This window comes from Alosa alosa, chromosome 8, assembly GCF_017589495.1.
Source record: "Alosa alosa isolate M-15738 ecotype Scorff River chromosome 8, AALO_Geno_1.1, whole genome shotgun sequence".
NCBI classification, from domain to species: Eukaryota; Metazoa; Chordata; class Actinopteri; order Clupeiformes; family Clupeidae; genus Alosa; species Alosa alosa.
This window is the reverse complement of record NC_063196.1, coordinates 19,699,430-19,717,830: the sequence shown is the minus strand read 5'-3', so window position 1 is coordinate 19,717,830 and position 18,401 is coordinate 19,699,430. Positions and strand designations below refer to the sequence as shown.

General features: G+C 39.8%; 1 protein-coding gene across 1 annotated transcript; it reads left to right on the top strand.

The window, feature by feature from the left end:
• Positions 1 to 8,580: 8,580 nt before the first annotated feature.
• Positions 8,581 to 17,955, top strand: LOC125298783 (cholesterol 24-hydroxylase-like). Its single transcript, XM_048249651.1, has 15 exons — positions 8,581 to 8,801; positions 8,927 to 9,007; positions 9,757 to 9,838; positions 9,911 to 9,984; positions 13,070 to 13,156; positions 13,402 to 13,540; positions 13,847 to 13,960; positions 15,026 to 15,182; positions 15,482 to 15,547; positions 15,642 to 15,714; positions 15,811 to 15,895; positions 16,489 to 16,599; positions 16,892 to 16,980; positions 17,075 to 17,141; positions 17,462 to 17,955. The coding sequence occupies exons 4-15, from the start codon at positions 9,920 to 9,922 to the stop codon at positions 17,606 to 17,608; spliced, it is 1,200 nt and encodes a 399-aa protein (XP_048105608.1). The 5' UTR covers positions 8,581 to 8,801; positions 8,927 to 9,007; positions 9,757 to 9,838; positions 9,911 to 9,919; the 3' UTR covers positions 17,609 to 17,955.
• The last annotated feature ends 446 nt before the right edge of the window (positions 17,956 to 18,401 follow it).

Sequence of the window (18,401 nt, the reverse complement as noted above, 5' to 3'; positions counted from 1 at the left end):
GACAGCATATAGCGACATAAGTGGCAGTATAGCTTAGGTAGTGATAAGGTTAACGTTACTATGGAAACATTCACGGAAGGAACGTTTAGAACTATGATAAAGTCGTTATTAATCAGAATATGCTGTGTGAGATAAACAGGAATATGAACAGAATATTTTATTAACAACTCATGTAAACACTATATTCACAATATTGTCTTATTTTGAAAACGGTCAATACTCTGCAAGTCCTGCACAAAACGCACCCAAGCATTGTATTGATTGAAAACCATGTCACCTAGCTGATCAATCATATCTGAGGAGAGTTCTTTGAAAAAACTTGTTTCCTGGGAATGGGAAAAATCCACTTCAGTGAGATAATGGATCTGGTCCACCAGTAGAAGGCACAATGAGGTCTTTCTTATTTGCCATAGTAACTGGGACAAGGATATAGACAAACCTTGCCACTACACCACATATAACATTTTCAAGATGAGGGCAAGGTGGCTTCTCAAAAAGTCGTGTATCCATGCAGTTTCCTATTTTGGCAGCCCATCTGAAGATGGTATGGTCTCTGGAGACCATCCAGTTTATGTAGGATAATGTCTCCATGAGGGATTCCATCTCTTTCGTGTTAAAGTAACAGTTGACTTAGCTCTTCTTGGTAACTTTCACACTGGAGATGGCCAGTCTTTTTACCACATGATCCACAAGATGCCAATTATGGGGTTGGAATATAAATTCAGTGTCTTCTGCTAGCTGCAGCAACACAAGTGCTACAATATGGACAGTAGCAAGCATGAACAGTTTTAAGATGGATGGTGGTTCTGAAGACTGCGGCAGTTGCTGAAAAAGCTTGCCAACTTTCACTGACAGGTGTTCAGTGATGACAGCCATAAGAGTCTCATTCCTCGTGCTTAGGAAGTGCTTCAAGTCATCAAGAGTAAATACACCCCATCAGCATATCTAATCTATTTGTATATTACACATACACACACTCTTGCTTACCTGGCCTCAGATTCAAAAACACACACACCAGTCTTTTCTTGCATGGTTTCTTAATACATAAAGCCTATTGTAACGTTTCAGCCACTCTTGGTTCAGACACGCTTTAATAAGCAAGTTCGGGAGCAGGCTGAGGTTTCAGGCCGTCAGCTTACCGATCTTCGGCGTCCCTCCTCTGCTGCCTTATCGCGGAGCTGTCCTCCGCTGCTCCCCGGGTTGCTCCACACTGGCCACGGTCACTGACTACCTCGACCCTCCTTCCCCTTCTTGCTACCGGCTTCCACACAACAAACTTATTTTTTTTTTTAGGGCACCAACCTGAACAGGCACTGACGCAAAATGGAAAAACGGTAGTTCAATGAAATTCAATCACCTGAACGTGTATTCGTATGTTTGTGTTTAATGTCGTTGAAGTCAACAGGAACTTTTTCTTTGGATTACACAGAAGGCATCTGAAAATATATTTATTTTCGCTGGTCTCGACTAAAGTGACGTACTTTTGAAGGTATGGCCATGGTGTAACATGTTCATGCTCTTCAACGGATCTTAGGCTCTCTGCCATTCTGTCTTTTCCCTTGTGTCTGTATGTGTGTGTCGCTTACTGTCTATGGTGTGTCGTCACCGTGAACATTAGTCTGTAGGCCTAGGTCAAAGGTCACAACAACGGTCATTCAGAGGACGCCCACCCTCTTCCCCACCCCGAAGTCCTCACACGCCAGAGGGGGCGGAACTAAGCTCTTCTCCCCGAGCTGCCAGTCGGCCAAGCCGTCCTCAAGTCAAGAAAGGGCCCCGTCTCGGAGCCGCCACCAGCCTCGCTGATATCGCGACCCCACTGCTGCGCCTCGACATCGGCAGGCAGGCCCTCTGCCAGCAGTCGCGTGTACTCTCCTGGTGGGGGCAGGGGCTCTGGAACTTCCCTGCCCTGTAACAGCAACCCAGCCAGCGAGTCCTCTCCGGGTCCGGTCTTCTCCTCTTCGGTAAGGCCACTTCCGGGTCAGCTGCCCCCCCGCCGTCCTTCAAGTTGTCCTCTTCGATGGAGCCCTCCGCCGGAATGCAGTCTTCTCCCGGGCATTCCCTTGCAGTGCGGAGCCAAGCCCCAATGACGGCAGCCCTCCAGCGGGGAGAGGACCTAGAAAGCTTTTCAGTAGCCTTTACAAGAGCTCCCAAGCCCTCTTCCAGGGACACAGACAGAGATCATAGCACACGCTAGGGAGGTCAAGAACACACGTAGATCACACACACACGGTGGGATGCAGCCACACCAACACGAAGGATCACACACGAGGTAGCACTAAAAGGGGAATCACGCTTCACTAAAACACGTACATAAACAGTAAATAACGGCATAAACACACAAAAACAACCCCAACAGTCCTCCCAGAATCCCCAGCGTGCAACATCGTGGGAGCGGTAGCACACAGTCTCTTACGCCGATGCTACACTATTTATCTGAAGCATATGAATAGTATTATCAAGGCATATACCAATCAGATGCGTACACACACACACATAACCAGTACAATCACCTCAGCAACCACACACACATACACACACACAGGTGTCCTCTGTGATCTCGTTGTCATTGGAGTCTGAGGAGGAGATTATTATTTTGTATCGATGCTTAAGTTTGGCCTGGGGACACGTGTGCCCGCACACACACACACTTCAAAAGTGTCTGATGAACGTAATGGATGATATCCACGGCCAGTTCTGTAAGATGCATGGAGGACGTACGGAGTACCACTGGGGTCTGTCTTCATGATGAACAGGAGTCTGGTGACAGTGTCTGCCACTACCTCTGACCGGGTGTACAGATGGGAGCACAGATAGTATTGTAGGCCAAGTTCAATGTCACTAAGATTCTCTTCACAAGGGGAATCTGAGGTCATCTGAATGTCAGCAACTGCACTGTCAGGTGACTTTCTGTTAGGGAGGAAATAAATGGCTAAATGAATCATTATAAAGACACTATTTTTGTCAAGATAAAAAATATAAGATAAAAATAAAACTAATATTAGGTTTTTACCACTGAATTTCAAAATAAAATAAATACTGTACACACAACACTCACAACTTAACTGTACAGACCGTACCCCAGCACACTTATTTTAAAATTGGGTTTTAAAAATAACAATTACTGTCCATGTGCTTCCTTGTTTTCTGGTGAACATTAGTGATGATCAGATTTTCATTTCCAGAATTCAGTTAATTTTACTTGACTTCAATGCATTTCAGGTTCATGTTTTCTCTTCATTCTGAAAGTGCAGTACCATGACCATAAGGCAGCATGAAGCAGGCTATTACTGAATTTTAACATGTAAATCTATGAATACACGATAGATTGTACAAATGGAAATTGGGGTGAGAAGATGGAGCTGGTAGGCCATAGGGGTGGGGTGTATGAAATGTTGAGGAGTTTGTACAACATCCTCTCAACCAAACTCCAGAGATCAAGAGAAATCTTTTTCTAAGAAGAGCCTGTCAACTTGATTGGAGCTACATCGATTTTAGAGCTATATCCCCAGGTGTCTTGCATATGTCGCTGAGTGGAATGGTGACAGTAGTACAAGGTCAGTGTACATTACTGTATAGGCTATCCTGGCAGATACAAAATTAATGTTTTTTTTTTTGTTGTTATTTATTTTTGCCTCTATCTACCGTACTGCATCAATGAATACTAGTTTTATGTTCCACAGATATGAATATATAGTGATCATCAAAAAATGGAATTTAAGTCTTAAAGCAGCAGCTGATTCACAGGTTAATGATTAGTATTAGAATTATACTATTCACAAAAGAATGTCTGGCATAGCGCCACCATCTGGCAATGGAAAGAATGGCTATTTCACTGGTCATAGTTTCACGATTCCTAGATGTTTCATTAGATTCACTTCAAGCTTGATGTAGTTGACCCATAGACAGTAAAAGAAATGGACTAACAGACTCCGTCGTTTTCAATGGGAGGGCACAGAGTGAAATAGAACGATTTTTCAGTTGGTCCCCCCAGTACTGCGCACTCACACTTAACTTTGTGACGTTAGCCATCGAACTGAATCTTGTAACTCATATGATAGATACACAGAAATTCTTCTCACACTTCCTTCGCCTTCAAAGTCATCAAAGTTAAACATTTATTTATGTATTATTATTAATATCATCCTCACAAGTGATACCAAGTCCGTGTTAATGTTGAAGCTACCACACATGATCATCTTCAAAAACAGTCATGCTAAAACAAAACAAAAAAGTTATAGCCTTGAAGCTAATCTTCTTTCCACTTTTCCGACCTATAGGTCAATCCATCGAAAACCTCTGAAATGATTATCGTTAGTGCCGTTTTTCATTAGGTTTACTTGCCTCTATGCAATGCTTTACTTTAACATACAATGCTGTAGGCTACATAGCTTTGTTCATGAGTTTCCGTGCTGGCTGGACTGAGCTTCTTATCCAAACAATACGGTTATCCCCCTACTAGGGCTTTTTTTTTGCCCAAAAATCATATTCGAAGTTCGTTTGTTTATTAATATTAAAATTCGAATATGTATTAATAATATTTTAACCATTAAATGTCTTCAGTAAGACCGATATTGGTATCAAACTTAAGTTCTATATGTTCTGTCCACCAGAGGGCAGTGTATCAGTCAATGTCAATAGACTACGTGCACGAAAGGTATTACGCGTGTGTTAAAATTGTTATTATAGGGAGGGAAAGTGAAAACCAGCGCCCCAAGTGGTTGCGTTCCTATCGAAGAGCAGCTCCAATGTTAAGTCCCATGTCCCAATGTTAGACCTATTTTAAAAAAAATATTGTGAAGCCAAATCAGCGATTTTATCCACCAAAAATATTTTTCGGTGTCTATACAGTAATAATATTCTAACTGTGAAAATGTCAGACCCTATTTTGCCTTATTTAAGAAAAAATCGAAATTGCTCCCTTTTGTTTCATAAACGAACTACAAAAGAAGTCACGGACTTTACCCTTCAACGTTACTGTAACGTAACGGTAGCATGGTTTGTTTATTAGCCTGGTTAGCATTGACATTTTACAGCTAGCTCTTCATGTGAGTAGAAGCACAACACCAGTTATCCTGACATAAAGGTTATCACCACGCGGTTTACATCACGTTCCGTTATTACAAAAATATGTTAAGCCAGTTAAGCAAATTGCGTATTGATCAAGCGCCCAAACATGTGACTGTAAAACATGCAGCTGTAGTTCCTTATCATTAAATTAAGGATTAAATTAAGATCCCAATGTGCACCGAAATATATTTTTTCTAAAAATAAAATCCCATCCACTCCGTTAAACTCTAGGAACGCAACCACTAGATGGCGATGAGATTACTTTCCCTCCCTATTGAGCATAGGGCCGGGCGATAAAACGATAGCGATATGTATCGCAATAGACATGTAATCGATATCAATAAAAAATAAGTTCGATAGAACATTCATAATTAAAAGCAACACACACCTCCTGCCTTACGTTGTCCATAAATAAATAGGCTAAATATATCTTGCATTGTAGTATGTCAAACTCTACCAGAGTAGGCGACAGAAGTAGGCCTACCTCAACACAGACTCTCCTTGCCCCGTGCACTCTCTCTCTCTCTCCCTCTCAACAGGCGATCCCTCCTCAGCATGCACATCCAAACATTAATCGTAAGACGACTGGCTAAATTGCTATTAAATCCGTTAGCATCATTAGCACGCTGCACCTAATTTGTTCAAAACTGTTACATTCAAATTGACTGCTAAATTCTAATCATCTCAATCCCGATGCAAATGAAAAAGTATTTTCCAAGACTCAAACGGGCCTGTCCCAAGGAGAAAAGTATTCATTTAAAACTTAAACACACTTAGGAAACTGAACAGTCTAACTTAAGCTTTAAGCTAACGTTAGCCTACTTTGTTTTTACAATATTTCCAGGCTTCAACCAGTGCTGCTTTTCATTCAGACGATCTGCACATTTATTTATTTGAGTGTTTTTCATGATTGTGTTGCCATTTCTTTTCCCCTGTTTGCTTTTGATTGATAACTGAGGTGATTAAAATCAGAGGAAGGTTAAGTTTAAAATAAAAAAGTGTCTATTATGTCTATGTGTGAGCTCACTAAGCAGCCGAACCAGCCCAGGATGACCAATAATAGCCTTTGTTAATGAGCTCATGATTTTACTTCACCAGGCATTAAAAAAACCTCGAATCTGAATTGAAAACAACGCTTACAACCAAATACATTTGTAGAAATTATCTCCATATAGGCTACAGGTTCGAATATTAAGAGATCCCTAAAATTCGTTCGAATATCTTTAATTTTAAAAATAATCGAATTATATTAGAATAACGAAGTTCGGAGTCAAAGCCCTACCCCCTACGGTGCGTTAGCTTCACTACAACCGGACATGCTAAACATTCTTCTTACGGGAACCTAACGTTACGTATGAGGTAGTCGAGTCTTGTTTTGCCTTTTATTGTTTATGTAGATTACACAGAAGCTACAATATCGGCACAGGGTATATGTTATATGAAGTTATGGTATTTCAAAAAAATCCTAAAATGAATGGGCTTCTAAGGGGTTAGCAGAGAAGTGGTCCCTCCAGCTTACATTGATTCTTCTACTTCCGGGAATTCGCCTCCCCCCTTGAGTTGAACTCACAGGTGACCTGATTTTATATGTAGTGTCTCTCTCTCTCTGTGTGTGTGTGTGTGTGTTTGTTGGGGGGTGGGGGCAGGGACTCCACAGCGCCCCCTTATGTCATTGAGTCTTAAGTCAGTGTTGCCAACTCAGGGACTTTGTCGCCATATCTAGCGAGATTTCAGACCCCCCCAGCGACTTTTTAAAAAGCGACTAGCGACAAATCTAGCTACTTTTTCTGGCGTTCTTGGAGACTTTGGAGACTCTGATGTGATGTACTGTCCCTTTTTACTCTTCTGAGTGAGCAGTGAGTTCGGCTGTGCTGTGAGAGTCTCATGCCTGTTTCGTTTGTGAATTGCATCACGTTCGCCCAAAGCGTTGCCCCATGATTATAAAAGTAATGACTGGCCTATGTAGTAGCCTATCAGCCCATGTTATTACACGGAAGTAGATGTTCTATAGATCTAACAGCTCAGACAACGTTATTGGAAGGTGCAGCAACTTCGGGTGAGATTGCAACCAGAGCCAACGAGACGAGAGCAATGACATGATTACAGGGAAAAAGGGGCACGCTTGCCAGTTGCCAGCATCGTTCAACAACCACATTGAACAAAGGAAATAGCCTAGGCTACAACTTCATTCACAAGCAAATCAGATAGTTCAAAATTGACAATACAAGTTAGAAAAACCTATAGCATTCGTTTATGTAGGCTCATTGTCAATGCAGGACAGACTGTCGGCTGAGGGGGGAAAAACGATGTGATGACGTAATTGATATGCAAATTATTGCATGACGTCATCTAGCGACTTTTGGAGCTGGCTTTAGCTACTTGCCATTGGAAATAGTTGGCAACACTGCAAGTAGTTTCATTCACACAAGTTGGTAGGCATGTGGACAACGAATGGGTTGGGGGGTCATGTGCGTCACACCCAACAGGAAGTGAGAAAATGGCACACACACCAGTTATTGCACTCACACGAACGGCCATAAACTAAGCTTTCCAACGATATGTATATCGAGGGTATTGCAAAAAGTATCTGTAGTTGGCATGGTTCTCCTGGTCCCACTGGTGAAGAGGAGAAAAATGACGCCAGGATATGAGGGCACAGCTATGATAAACGCGTAGTGTGTTTTGAAGCGGATGATGCGGATATTTCTGTGCCGAGTCCCTGAAAGGCAAGTCTTTCATATTTATATTCGATTACATCTGCTAAGAACTAAAAATGCCAGGATATTTCTAAAATATAGAGCTGACACATCTGCCCGATATAGAGCTGACAACGAGTAAATGAGTAGCCTAATGAGTAAATTAGCTCTATGCTAATGTGTTGAATCTTCACCTAAATAAAGTAAGGGTTTAACAGTCAAAACGAATGTTTATCTGTGAAATTTGTTCACAATATTAAAGTGTAGACTGTATACTGTCGAATTATGCGAAAACATGAAATTCGACATTTTAACCTGTACGTTTGTTTATTGTGGATTTTCTCAAAATAGCAAAACGACTGGTTTCGCCTTGCAGGGTCACATTTGACATAGGCACCACATGTAAGGTGTTGGATTCCGAAATGTCACGGGGTTGCAGAATCGCAGGTGCTCGGGCCCGCCATCACCTCTTGCGGCTATATTAAAACTGTATTTCAATAGCAACATTAACAGTTATTCAACACAAACACCAGTAGTCTATTTTAATTTTGTTGGTTTTCCTAAAATGCACTACAGAACTTTCTGAAACTCCTACAATGTTAGTGCATTACTGTTTTTGTTTTGCTACATCAACTAAGTCGCTTATGAAGGTTTTTGTCTGATGCATAATTCACCTTTTCCATGTTTTTCATACTCTTTCACGTGGTTGTAGCCCTACATAGACTACGTGGAATTTCATTTACAGTCTTTGTCTAAGTAGGCCTACCTTTGGTATAGATATCTATCTGTTGTTACGCAACTGACAGAATGGTTTTAGTCTACAGTATCTGTAGGCTATGACTGGTTGGCTCACTAGAGTAGAGGCTGCACAACAAACACGTCAAGAGAAAATGACTCTTATTCTCAAACTTACCGGATGGTTTGAAATGTGTTATTACTACTACTTGCAGTTCTTTTTATAGCATTTGTTTGCTACTTACTTTACATAAAACATGTTCATCGAAAGTACGATCATATCCCAGGACCACCAAGAGATAAGTAAGTGACGCATTTCACATTTAGCCTACAAAGAAGTAGAGCCTAATAGCCTAACATTACATCTATTTACGTGGAAGACCGCAGTTCTAGGTTCTTGTGTTGATATGTTTCTGATTTCTTTACAGCTTCCTACTTGGACATTTGCCAACTATATTGGCAGAGACCAGAACCCCTGGCCGTCATATCAATCAAAGATTTTTAGAATGGTAAGCGCAAATTTAATGGTCAAACTTGCACGTTCGGCTTTTGTGTGTGTGGACGTCTTATTCTTTTTTTCTTGACGTGTTAACTGCTAAGCTACTCGCTTACAACATTTCGTCAGACTTTGGCATTGTTTTAAAGTGCAATGAGGACAGTTCTGAGTGACGCTGGTATCTATTGCCTACTGCAGGTTTACAACGTTGTAGGCTTAATGTCAAACGTTGTAGGCCTACTGTCAAACGTTTATAGACCTATAGTTGTGCACAATTTCAACCTTTTTGCCCCCAACACCTTCCTGTGTCCAAGGAAATATACCAAGGCGACGTGATAATCTGTCTGCATGTCATCATGTGCCATGTAACCTAACTCTGATGTCCAATGCAATTAGTCAAGCTCTATAAGATCTCTTAAAAACACTAAACACACATCATTTCCATTTTTGCATTCCCTTACATCCATAGACAGTCCATTGGGCATAGTCGTTCAATGTGAACCTAATTTTTTGATCAGTTGACCAATTATTCAGGGTATTGTGACATTCTGTAAGCATTCAACCATTCTGGAATGAGTCTCATTTATTAATACTTCTGTTTATCAGAGTTTGAAAACTGAAAGGTGCCACAATTCCTTAAAATGATTGTCAAATATTCAATAATTCTAAATAGACGTGTGGGTAGTCTGATCGGAATCTGAATGGAAATGGCATCTAGCTGTCTAACCCTAATCATGTGTTCTACTTATCTTAATGTTGTAGGACTGACAAGTATGGCCCTGTTTGCAGAGTGAACAGCCTGCATAGTGTATTTTTCATTGTTTCTTGTCCTGAGGCAACCAAGGTAACAAACATTTTCTCATAGCACATGTCTCCAGAAAACAGATTTTAACTGTTAAACTTTTTATGCTCACAGGAATTCTTAATGTCACCGAAGTATCCCAAAGACCCTTTTGTGTACAAACGCCTTTTCTCCTTATTTGGTAGAAGGTAATGTATTGAAAAGTCTCATCATACTGTGCATATTCAAATACAGCCTGAAAAGCTAGTTCTTCGACTAAGGCCTGCCCACCTCACATTAGCCAGCTTCAGACCGTCGAGTCAGGCCAGGCTGACACGGGCTAAGGTCATTTGGAGGCCACCTAGGAGGTATTCCAAGTACGTGGTTTGGTGACAAACCTTGGTAAGTGAACTCAGAGTAAGTGGTTAACCTCCTAATAGAAGAGCTGTATGGCATTCTCCTAACAAAACAATGCCATAGGGCTCTTGTTATAGGAGGTTTACCACTACTCTGAGTTAACTTACCCAGGTTTGTCACTAAACCACGTACTTGAAATACCCCCCTGGTCTACAAGCCTCTCTCAGACAGTCAGGCTATTACACCTACCCAGGCCAATACCATTTTTGTCATTAGCTAAACAAAAGTATTCCACACTATTGATATAGCAGTTGACATCATAAAGCACACTGGCAGGAATAATTTAGCGGGACGCTTGCCTATGTTAGTTAGCTCATAAGTTCACTTTTTACTGTGCTACATGGCGACCTCTGGTCTTTTAACACAGACGAACTATTCATATCCCGGGTTGAGGCTTGACATCTAGCCCCTCTCTAGACAGTTAGTGTTAATTTTGTAGTTAAATGTCCTTTTAGTCTTTGTCATATTTAGTCATTCAAATATCCAAGTTTTAGTTGACTAAAACGGCCATTTTAGTCTAGTTTTATCAAAAAGAAGACTAAAAAGTATCTTAGTCTTAGTCAGTTTTAGTCAACACATTTTAGTCTTTTTTTTTTATAACAAATTATTTCTGATTACCATTTGAGTCAAATAGTGTTTCACACATCTCAATTTTAAACAGGTTATAATTACTCATTCAATTTTTGTACATGTTTACATGCAGAGCTACAAAGTCGGCTGGGATTTGACCATAGACAGTAAAAGATTTGACTGGACCATCCCATGCAAAGTGTGGTATCACTGGTGGTCTCAAAAAGTATTCCACACGGGTAAAATATAATTGAGTTGTTAGCAATATTGAATTAACTTGTATGTAAAAACAGTTCTGCAACTAAAATGCCAGTTTAAATCATACAGTATGAATCCACACAATAAGCAAAGGAATAAGGTGGTTTAGGCCTATTGTGTAGACTAATTATAGGCTACTGCTGAAGTAGGTCTAATTTTTTTTTTTTTTAGATAGGGTTAGTTAGTGGTCCTGAAACTGAAAAAGGTTTGAGAAACACTGTCATAGGCCAAAGTTCAATGTTTTTTACTGTGCTATTTAAACACAACACATTCCCCAAACAGACTCTCCATCTTAGCCATATTAACTTGCTAGCTTAACTTTCCATATTAGCTTACTTGCTAGCAAACTTTGCATCATCAGTCTCTAGTTAAATAGTTGACATTCATTGAACACATATGGACATTCTGGGGATGTTAATTTGTATGAGAGAAGCTTCAACTTCTGGGTATGTAGCATTAAAGCTTAGGTAGTTATTGCCCTGGCAGAAATCTCCAGTGTTCCAAAGCCACAGGGTTGCAGCAACCACGTGAGACACTACAGGAAAGCGGGATGAACCATTCGAATATTTTGAACATGTAACAGCTAGATATTCTGTTTTTTTCATTTTGTAGACGAAAATGAAGAGAGATTTTATCTTAGTTTTATTTCATGCAAAACATTTTAGCCTTTTTCGTCAACAATAATGCATCTTAAGATAGTCTTAGTCAGTGTTTCCATTACTGCCGCCTCACATCGCCTTCGCCTTAGTTTGAAAAAAAAAGGTTGTTGATCTTAACATATTTCCTCTCGCCTCGCCTGCCTGACGAAATTAACACTACACCAAGTGGCCGAACGTTTAGGTTGGGCCTGAAATCAGTAGCACCAAGACAGCCCCCAGGTGGCACCAGTTAGCACCCGCGGCTGAAGGTGTGAAAGGCTATTGGTTTAGGTGGCTGCCCAGTATGTACATATAAAAAAACAAGTGAAGGTGGCTTGGACTGGGCCGTACTTTTTTTCCAGTCAGTCAACAAATTGTTTTAGGAACATGCAAGAAGAGGGTAGCCTATAATTTAATTGGCTATTGAGTTCACATATCAACAGCCTTTTGCCAGAAAGGAGGACTGTATATTTAGCATATATGACTCATTGGGGGCCAATAGAAAGCACCAAATCCAATCATTCTTCAGTTATACGTTATGCTCCTTTGGTGTTGTCAGTGCATGACTGATCACAAAATCACACAGTTTTAAAACTTTTCATTAGAAGCGGTGGAGCATCAGAACTTTTTTGTTTGACTCCCTAAACTACATTGACAATCCTCACCCACATTCACCATAAAGACTATTCACAGCCCATTGTTTTCAGTTCACTGCTTGCTCAAATGATATGCCACCACCATCTACGATTAACCATGTTAACACATGAGATTGATTTAATTAGGGCCTTATTTTAAACCTGTGGCTTGTTTGGTAGACTCTGACTCATACCGAAGGAAAAGGTTGTCATTTTTATTCAACCGTGTGACCGTGGGTAGGCCCGCGAAAGGGCAGGCAGCGATGTAATCACTCAAACTACCTACGCATTTCTCTGCTTGACAAACCAATTGAGGCTATTTTCACATGGAGAGAGGAATCAACTTAGCCCAGCAACATACATAGCGAGATTGAACTCCACTGATATAACTCGATTTCAAGGCCATCTGCAGCAGAGTTCATTATACTCTAACAGTGTGGTGTAAACATGGGCAATGAGTTCATGCTATTTATTTGCATTGCTCTATATATCTGCATAACTGACTGTCAGTACTCTCTTTCTGTGTCAATCTTGTTCAGTGTCATCCTCTGTTTGATGAAATGAAACAGTAAGATGTGTAGGAGACATTTCGGGCCTGTTTTCCAGAAGCCTAGTACAGACTAGAGGCTCTTTTTCAGTGGAGATCTTCAATGGAATTCTCTTTTAGTTTTGGACTATTCCTAATCCATGTCTAGGAAACCATCCTTTACAGTTATTTCAACTGCTGTGGACCCTTTAGAATGCAATGGTAAACAATCTTAACTGCTCTCTGTTAGATTCCTTGGAAATGGCCTGGTGACCGCCATGAACCATGATATGTGGTACAAGCAGCGCAGAATCATGGATCCTGCATTTAGTAGTGTGTAAGTAGTACAAAGTGAATCATTCACCCACTCGTTTAAAACAAATATCTACTGCAACTTATGGTACAGCTAGTTCTGACAAATATTATGCCTATTGCTTGGGTATTGAACCCATCACGTTGATGACCATGGTGTCTAACAAGTTATTTTTCCAATCGACTGCATGGTAAGATTGCTTTATTTAGTGTAAATTATTCTGAAGGGTTTGTTGAGCACTCTAAAATCAATGATGCCATGATATTTAGATACTTACGGGGTCTGATGTCTACGTTCAACGAGAGAGCGGAGCGCCTGATGACCAAACTGGATGAGTATGCTGAGAGCCAGCAGGCTGCACACATGCACAAGCTTGTCAACTCCTTCACCCTTGATGTGATCACAAAGGTCACTTACTGCCTCTTTTAGCCCTATGTGGGAAAGAAAATCTGTCCGACAGTTTGATATTTGATTAGTTAATATTTTACCTCTTGATTTAGTCCAATATCTTGATGTCAAGGAGTTTGAAATGATGGAGCACATTTACTCCAAACTAGTGTGCAGAATATCATCCAAAAATATCAGTGTTATTTACTAAATTAACAGTAAATTTACAACATCTTACTTTGCTAACCTTCTTAGGTATGTAAACTAGATCAGGGTCTTTCACAGATTTTTCAGTAACATGTCATGATTGTCATGATATCCATGAAGGTTGCTTTTGGAGTTGACTTAGACTTGCTCAACGTCATGGACTCCAAATTCCCACAAGCCATCGAGTTATGTCTTAAGGGCATGGTGTATTACATCCGAGATCCAATCTTTCAGGTAAGATATCACAGTTGCATGGGAGAAACCAAGCAAGTAATATTTCCTGGCATTGCACAGCAAATTACATAGCTGTTGAAGACTTATAAAATTGCATTGTCACAAGTAAATAAGTAAAGCAAATTCTGGACTATCGTTCTGGACCACCCGTACACGTGTTAGTAGGGACAGGAAGAGGCCTTGGTATCTTGGGAATTACAATAATCTGTGATGTAATAAAGGTGTGAATAACTTCCAAAATACATATCTTGTTATGGCAGAAAATTAAGCAACAAGCCCTGAGAGGCTGTAGGTTACACTGATTTTAGAACAGCTAAGGGGCATTGTGAGGCACGACGCGCTAGAGGTGATTTTGAATTTCAACAACATAAGACATTTGTTTGTCAAGGCAAAGCTCAGAATCAAGGATAACACCCAGGTATCTTCGCATGTGGCTTGATATAAGGGCTGAGGAGACCTAAAGTGCCTGCAAGAGACATTCTGGATTTGGAGGAAACAGTGGATAGATTGGGTTTTGTCATCTTTATTACAGCATAAAAGTAACAGTAAAAGAATAAAGAAAATTAAGAAGACATCTGAGCTGCACCGGAGTCTCTCCTTTTCTCCAAAATATCTGTCCTGGCCTGGTTGCACCGGATTGTCGTCAAACGACAGAAGCGCGGAGAACCCTCCTTTGTCTACTCAAAGTAACAGTATTCAGTGTGGATCACTGTCTAGACCAGGGTTATTATAGTTAATGAAAACTAAGTATATAAGTATATATACTCTTTTTATCCCGTGAGGGAAATTTGGTCTCTACATTTATCCCAATCCGTGAATTAGTTAAACACACTCAGCACACAGTGAACACACAGGGAGGTGAAGCACACACTAATCCCGGCGCAGTGAGCTGTCTGCAACAACAGCGGCGCTCAGGGAGCAGTGAGGGGTTAGATGCCTTGCTCAAGGGCACTTCAGCCGTGCCTACTGGTCGGGGTTCGAACCGGCAACCCTCCGGTTAGAAGTCTGAAGCACTAACCAGTAGGCCACGGCTGCCCCTAAAACTTCTTTCAAATCTTCTTTCAGTATTGGTACAAGAACAGGCAGGTGGTGCGGGAGATCAGGGAAGCTGCACAGCTTCTCCGTGATACAGGAGCTGCCTGGATAAACGAGAGAAGAAGGGCTATACAGGCTGGAGACGATGTGCCTATGGACATTCTAACACAGATTCTCAAATCCGCAGGTAATTACAATTTGTGTACGTGTCAGTATTAATATACTTTGTGTACGTGTCAGTATTAATATACTTTGTGTACATATCAGTATTAATATACTTTGTGTACATGTCAGTATTAATATACTTTGTGTACATATCAGTATTAATATACTTTGTGTACATATCAGTGTTTATATACTGAGTATGCTGCAACTTCAACTGGCCCAGCACATTCGTATTAGTGTGTGAGAATTTAAAAAGATAAAAAGTTGTTTTTAAGGGCTGGCTATGCAACAATCTGTCTTAACTTTGTTTTATCTTCACAGAGGAAAACAAAGATGATGATGATGAAGAAATCATGCTCGACAACTTTGTCACATTTTTCATAGCAGGTGACTATCGTGTTACATTGAAAATAAATTTAATTGAGCAATATAATCACCCATGTTTCTATGCATCAATCAGCTGATTATTGTGTATATTAAGGCCAAGAAACAACGGCTAATCAGCTGTCATTTGCCATCATGGAACTTGGAAGACATCCTGAGATACTACAGAGGTATGAAGGCGTTATAAGTAAGCTCATACATAATACAAAGCTAACTAATGGTTTTAAAAGTGTTAAAGACACTAATAAATGTGCTCCCCATCTCAGGCTGAAGGAGGAAGTGGATGAAGTCCTTGGGATGAAACAGGAAATCAGCTATGAGGACCTAGGAAATCTCACCTATTTAACCCAGGTCATTTACACTATACCTGTTGGGATGACATAATACATTATATATTAGTTGGGATGACAGTATACAGATTCCAAGAAACATTTGTCAATTAAGAATTAAATAGGTCTATCTAACATGACCACAAATGTGTAATTGCACAAAATAATATAAAATCATGATTTGTTGCAAAATATTAATATTATTTTAAAAGAGTATTCTGTTAATTCTATTTAGTGTGTTAATTTTATTGCTATTTCTTACATTTAAGTAATTTGCCTTCACTATAAACTGTTCATTTTAATGCTTAATATAATGTTTATTGATATCATTGTATTACACTTTGGACGAAAGTGTATGTTAGAACCAGAAACATAAACATAATTATCATAGATTATTATTCATAGATTATTATTTGAGTCTGGATTATCATGCACTTGGACCTTGTTGGCTAGCTGCTAAATTCTCAACTCTTTTGTCTAATCACACTGTTTTAATTCACTCTATTTCTTGGTCTACTGATCATAATACTGCTAAGACTCTTGCCACCTTTTGTAATTTTTGCTTGGAGATGTCTAAATGATAAGTTCTGAAGATATGTCTGTAAATGTCCATAGGTGCTGAAAGAGACTCTGAGGTTATACCCAACTGCTCCTGGCACCTCTCGCTGGCTGGTAGAGGACACGGTCATTAATGGCATTAAGGTCCCAGCAGGATGTAGTGTTATAGTGAGTGTCAAGTTCTTATTGCCATCTTGAAACATACTTTGGCATGGATTCAGCTTCAGTCTTAGACTGAGAGACCATTGAAAATTTCATTGAAAGTCACAAATTAGAAATTCATTGAATGCCTCGATGGAAACCTCTTTGAAAATTCTCACAAAGGTTTTATTGAAAGTCTTAAATGGAAGTCTCAGTGAAAGTCAGAGTTGATAGTCCAATTACACCATCCTGAATGATTTTATATGACAGACTTGTTTTGTAACGGATGTTTTGTAACATTTTCAACTTGTTTTTGTAGTTAAGTTCGTATGTGAGTTCAAGGTTGGACAAATTCTTCAAAGATCCAGAGAGATTCGATCCAGAGAGATTTAACTTGAATGCTCCCAAGTAAGAACTCGGTGTAGTTTATAATTGAATACACAATAAACTTTGAAGCAAACTTTAGAAACTAAACAAATTATTTTGTACTTTATTCTCCAAGGCCTTATTTTTGCTACTATCCCTTTGCTTTGGGTCCACGGTCCTGCCTCGGGCAAAATTTTTCCCAGGTGAAACACACGCACACACACACACACACACACACACTTCAAAGTCACGTTACATAATAAATATCACCAGTCAATCAGTGTAGACAGTTGTATACAAGTGTATACTTATACTGTCTACAATGCACTATATATCCTGTCCTGTCTGTGCACCACCTGTCTATACTTTGTATATCACATCGCACTTTTCTGATTTTTTGCACTTCTGGTTAGACACAAACTGCATGTTGTTGTCTTTGTACTTGTACTCTGCACAATGACAATAAAGGTACCGGTGGTAACCTAATATAATCTAATCTAATAAATTCCATGTTTGTGTACAGATGGAGGCAAAGGTCGCATTGGCTAAACTGCTGCAGAGATTTGACTTCAGCCTGGTGCCCGGGCAGTCTTTTGCCATCCTGGACACTGGGACACTGCGCCCGGAGGGCGGGGTGATATGCACCATCAAACACTGCGGCAGTGCATGACCCTCCAAGCCTGGACAAACACTGCGGCAGTGCATGACCCTCCAAGCCTGGACAAACACTGTCTTGACAGACTGGCAGGCTGTTGTGGAATTATTATATATATATATAGATAGATAGATAGATAGATACTTTATTAATCCCCAAGGGGAAATTCAAGATACATATAATTTTATATGTATTCAAGATATATATATAATTTTTAATAGATTGACACATACAATGATGTATTTAATTATTGAAATATTTATTAACACATTGACACATAATATGAAAGCTAGATTGATGATATGTGTAATTAAAGATTTAGAAATGGAATATACAATGTAAAATAAATGTAATTAAAGATGGCTATGTCACAAACTCCTCCATATGTGATACACTAACACTTCTGAATAGAACTCTTATTAATCAACCATCTTTCTATGTATTTTTATGTGGGTGGTACTTTTATCTAGTTTAGAGATTTTTTTTAATGGCATTTGATCATTGAGAGTTGATTTGATTAATGATAATCAAGAGTTACCAGCCAAGTCTTCATGTTTTCATTTCCTGCATTGGGCACTTAGTTCTTGAATGTTTTATGCCTGAATTAATGTATGAGACTGAACTATTTAATTGAATTACCCAATTAAACTTAAAAGTGCACTATGCAAGATTTTCACCTTTATGAAGCCAATTTGATGGTTGACAAACGTGTAATAGGCGAATCGTTCACCTAGCATAGCTATACAGCATAGAGGTAGCGAGTCGCTACCAAGAAAACCAGCCATGCAACTTCAAGAAAGGCAGCCCG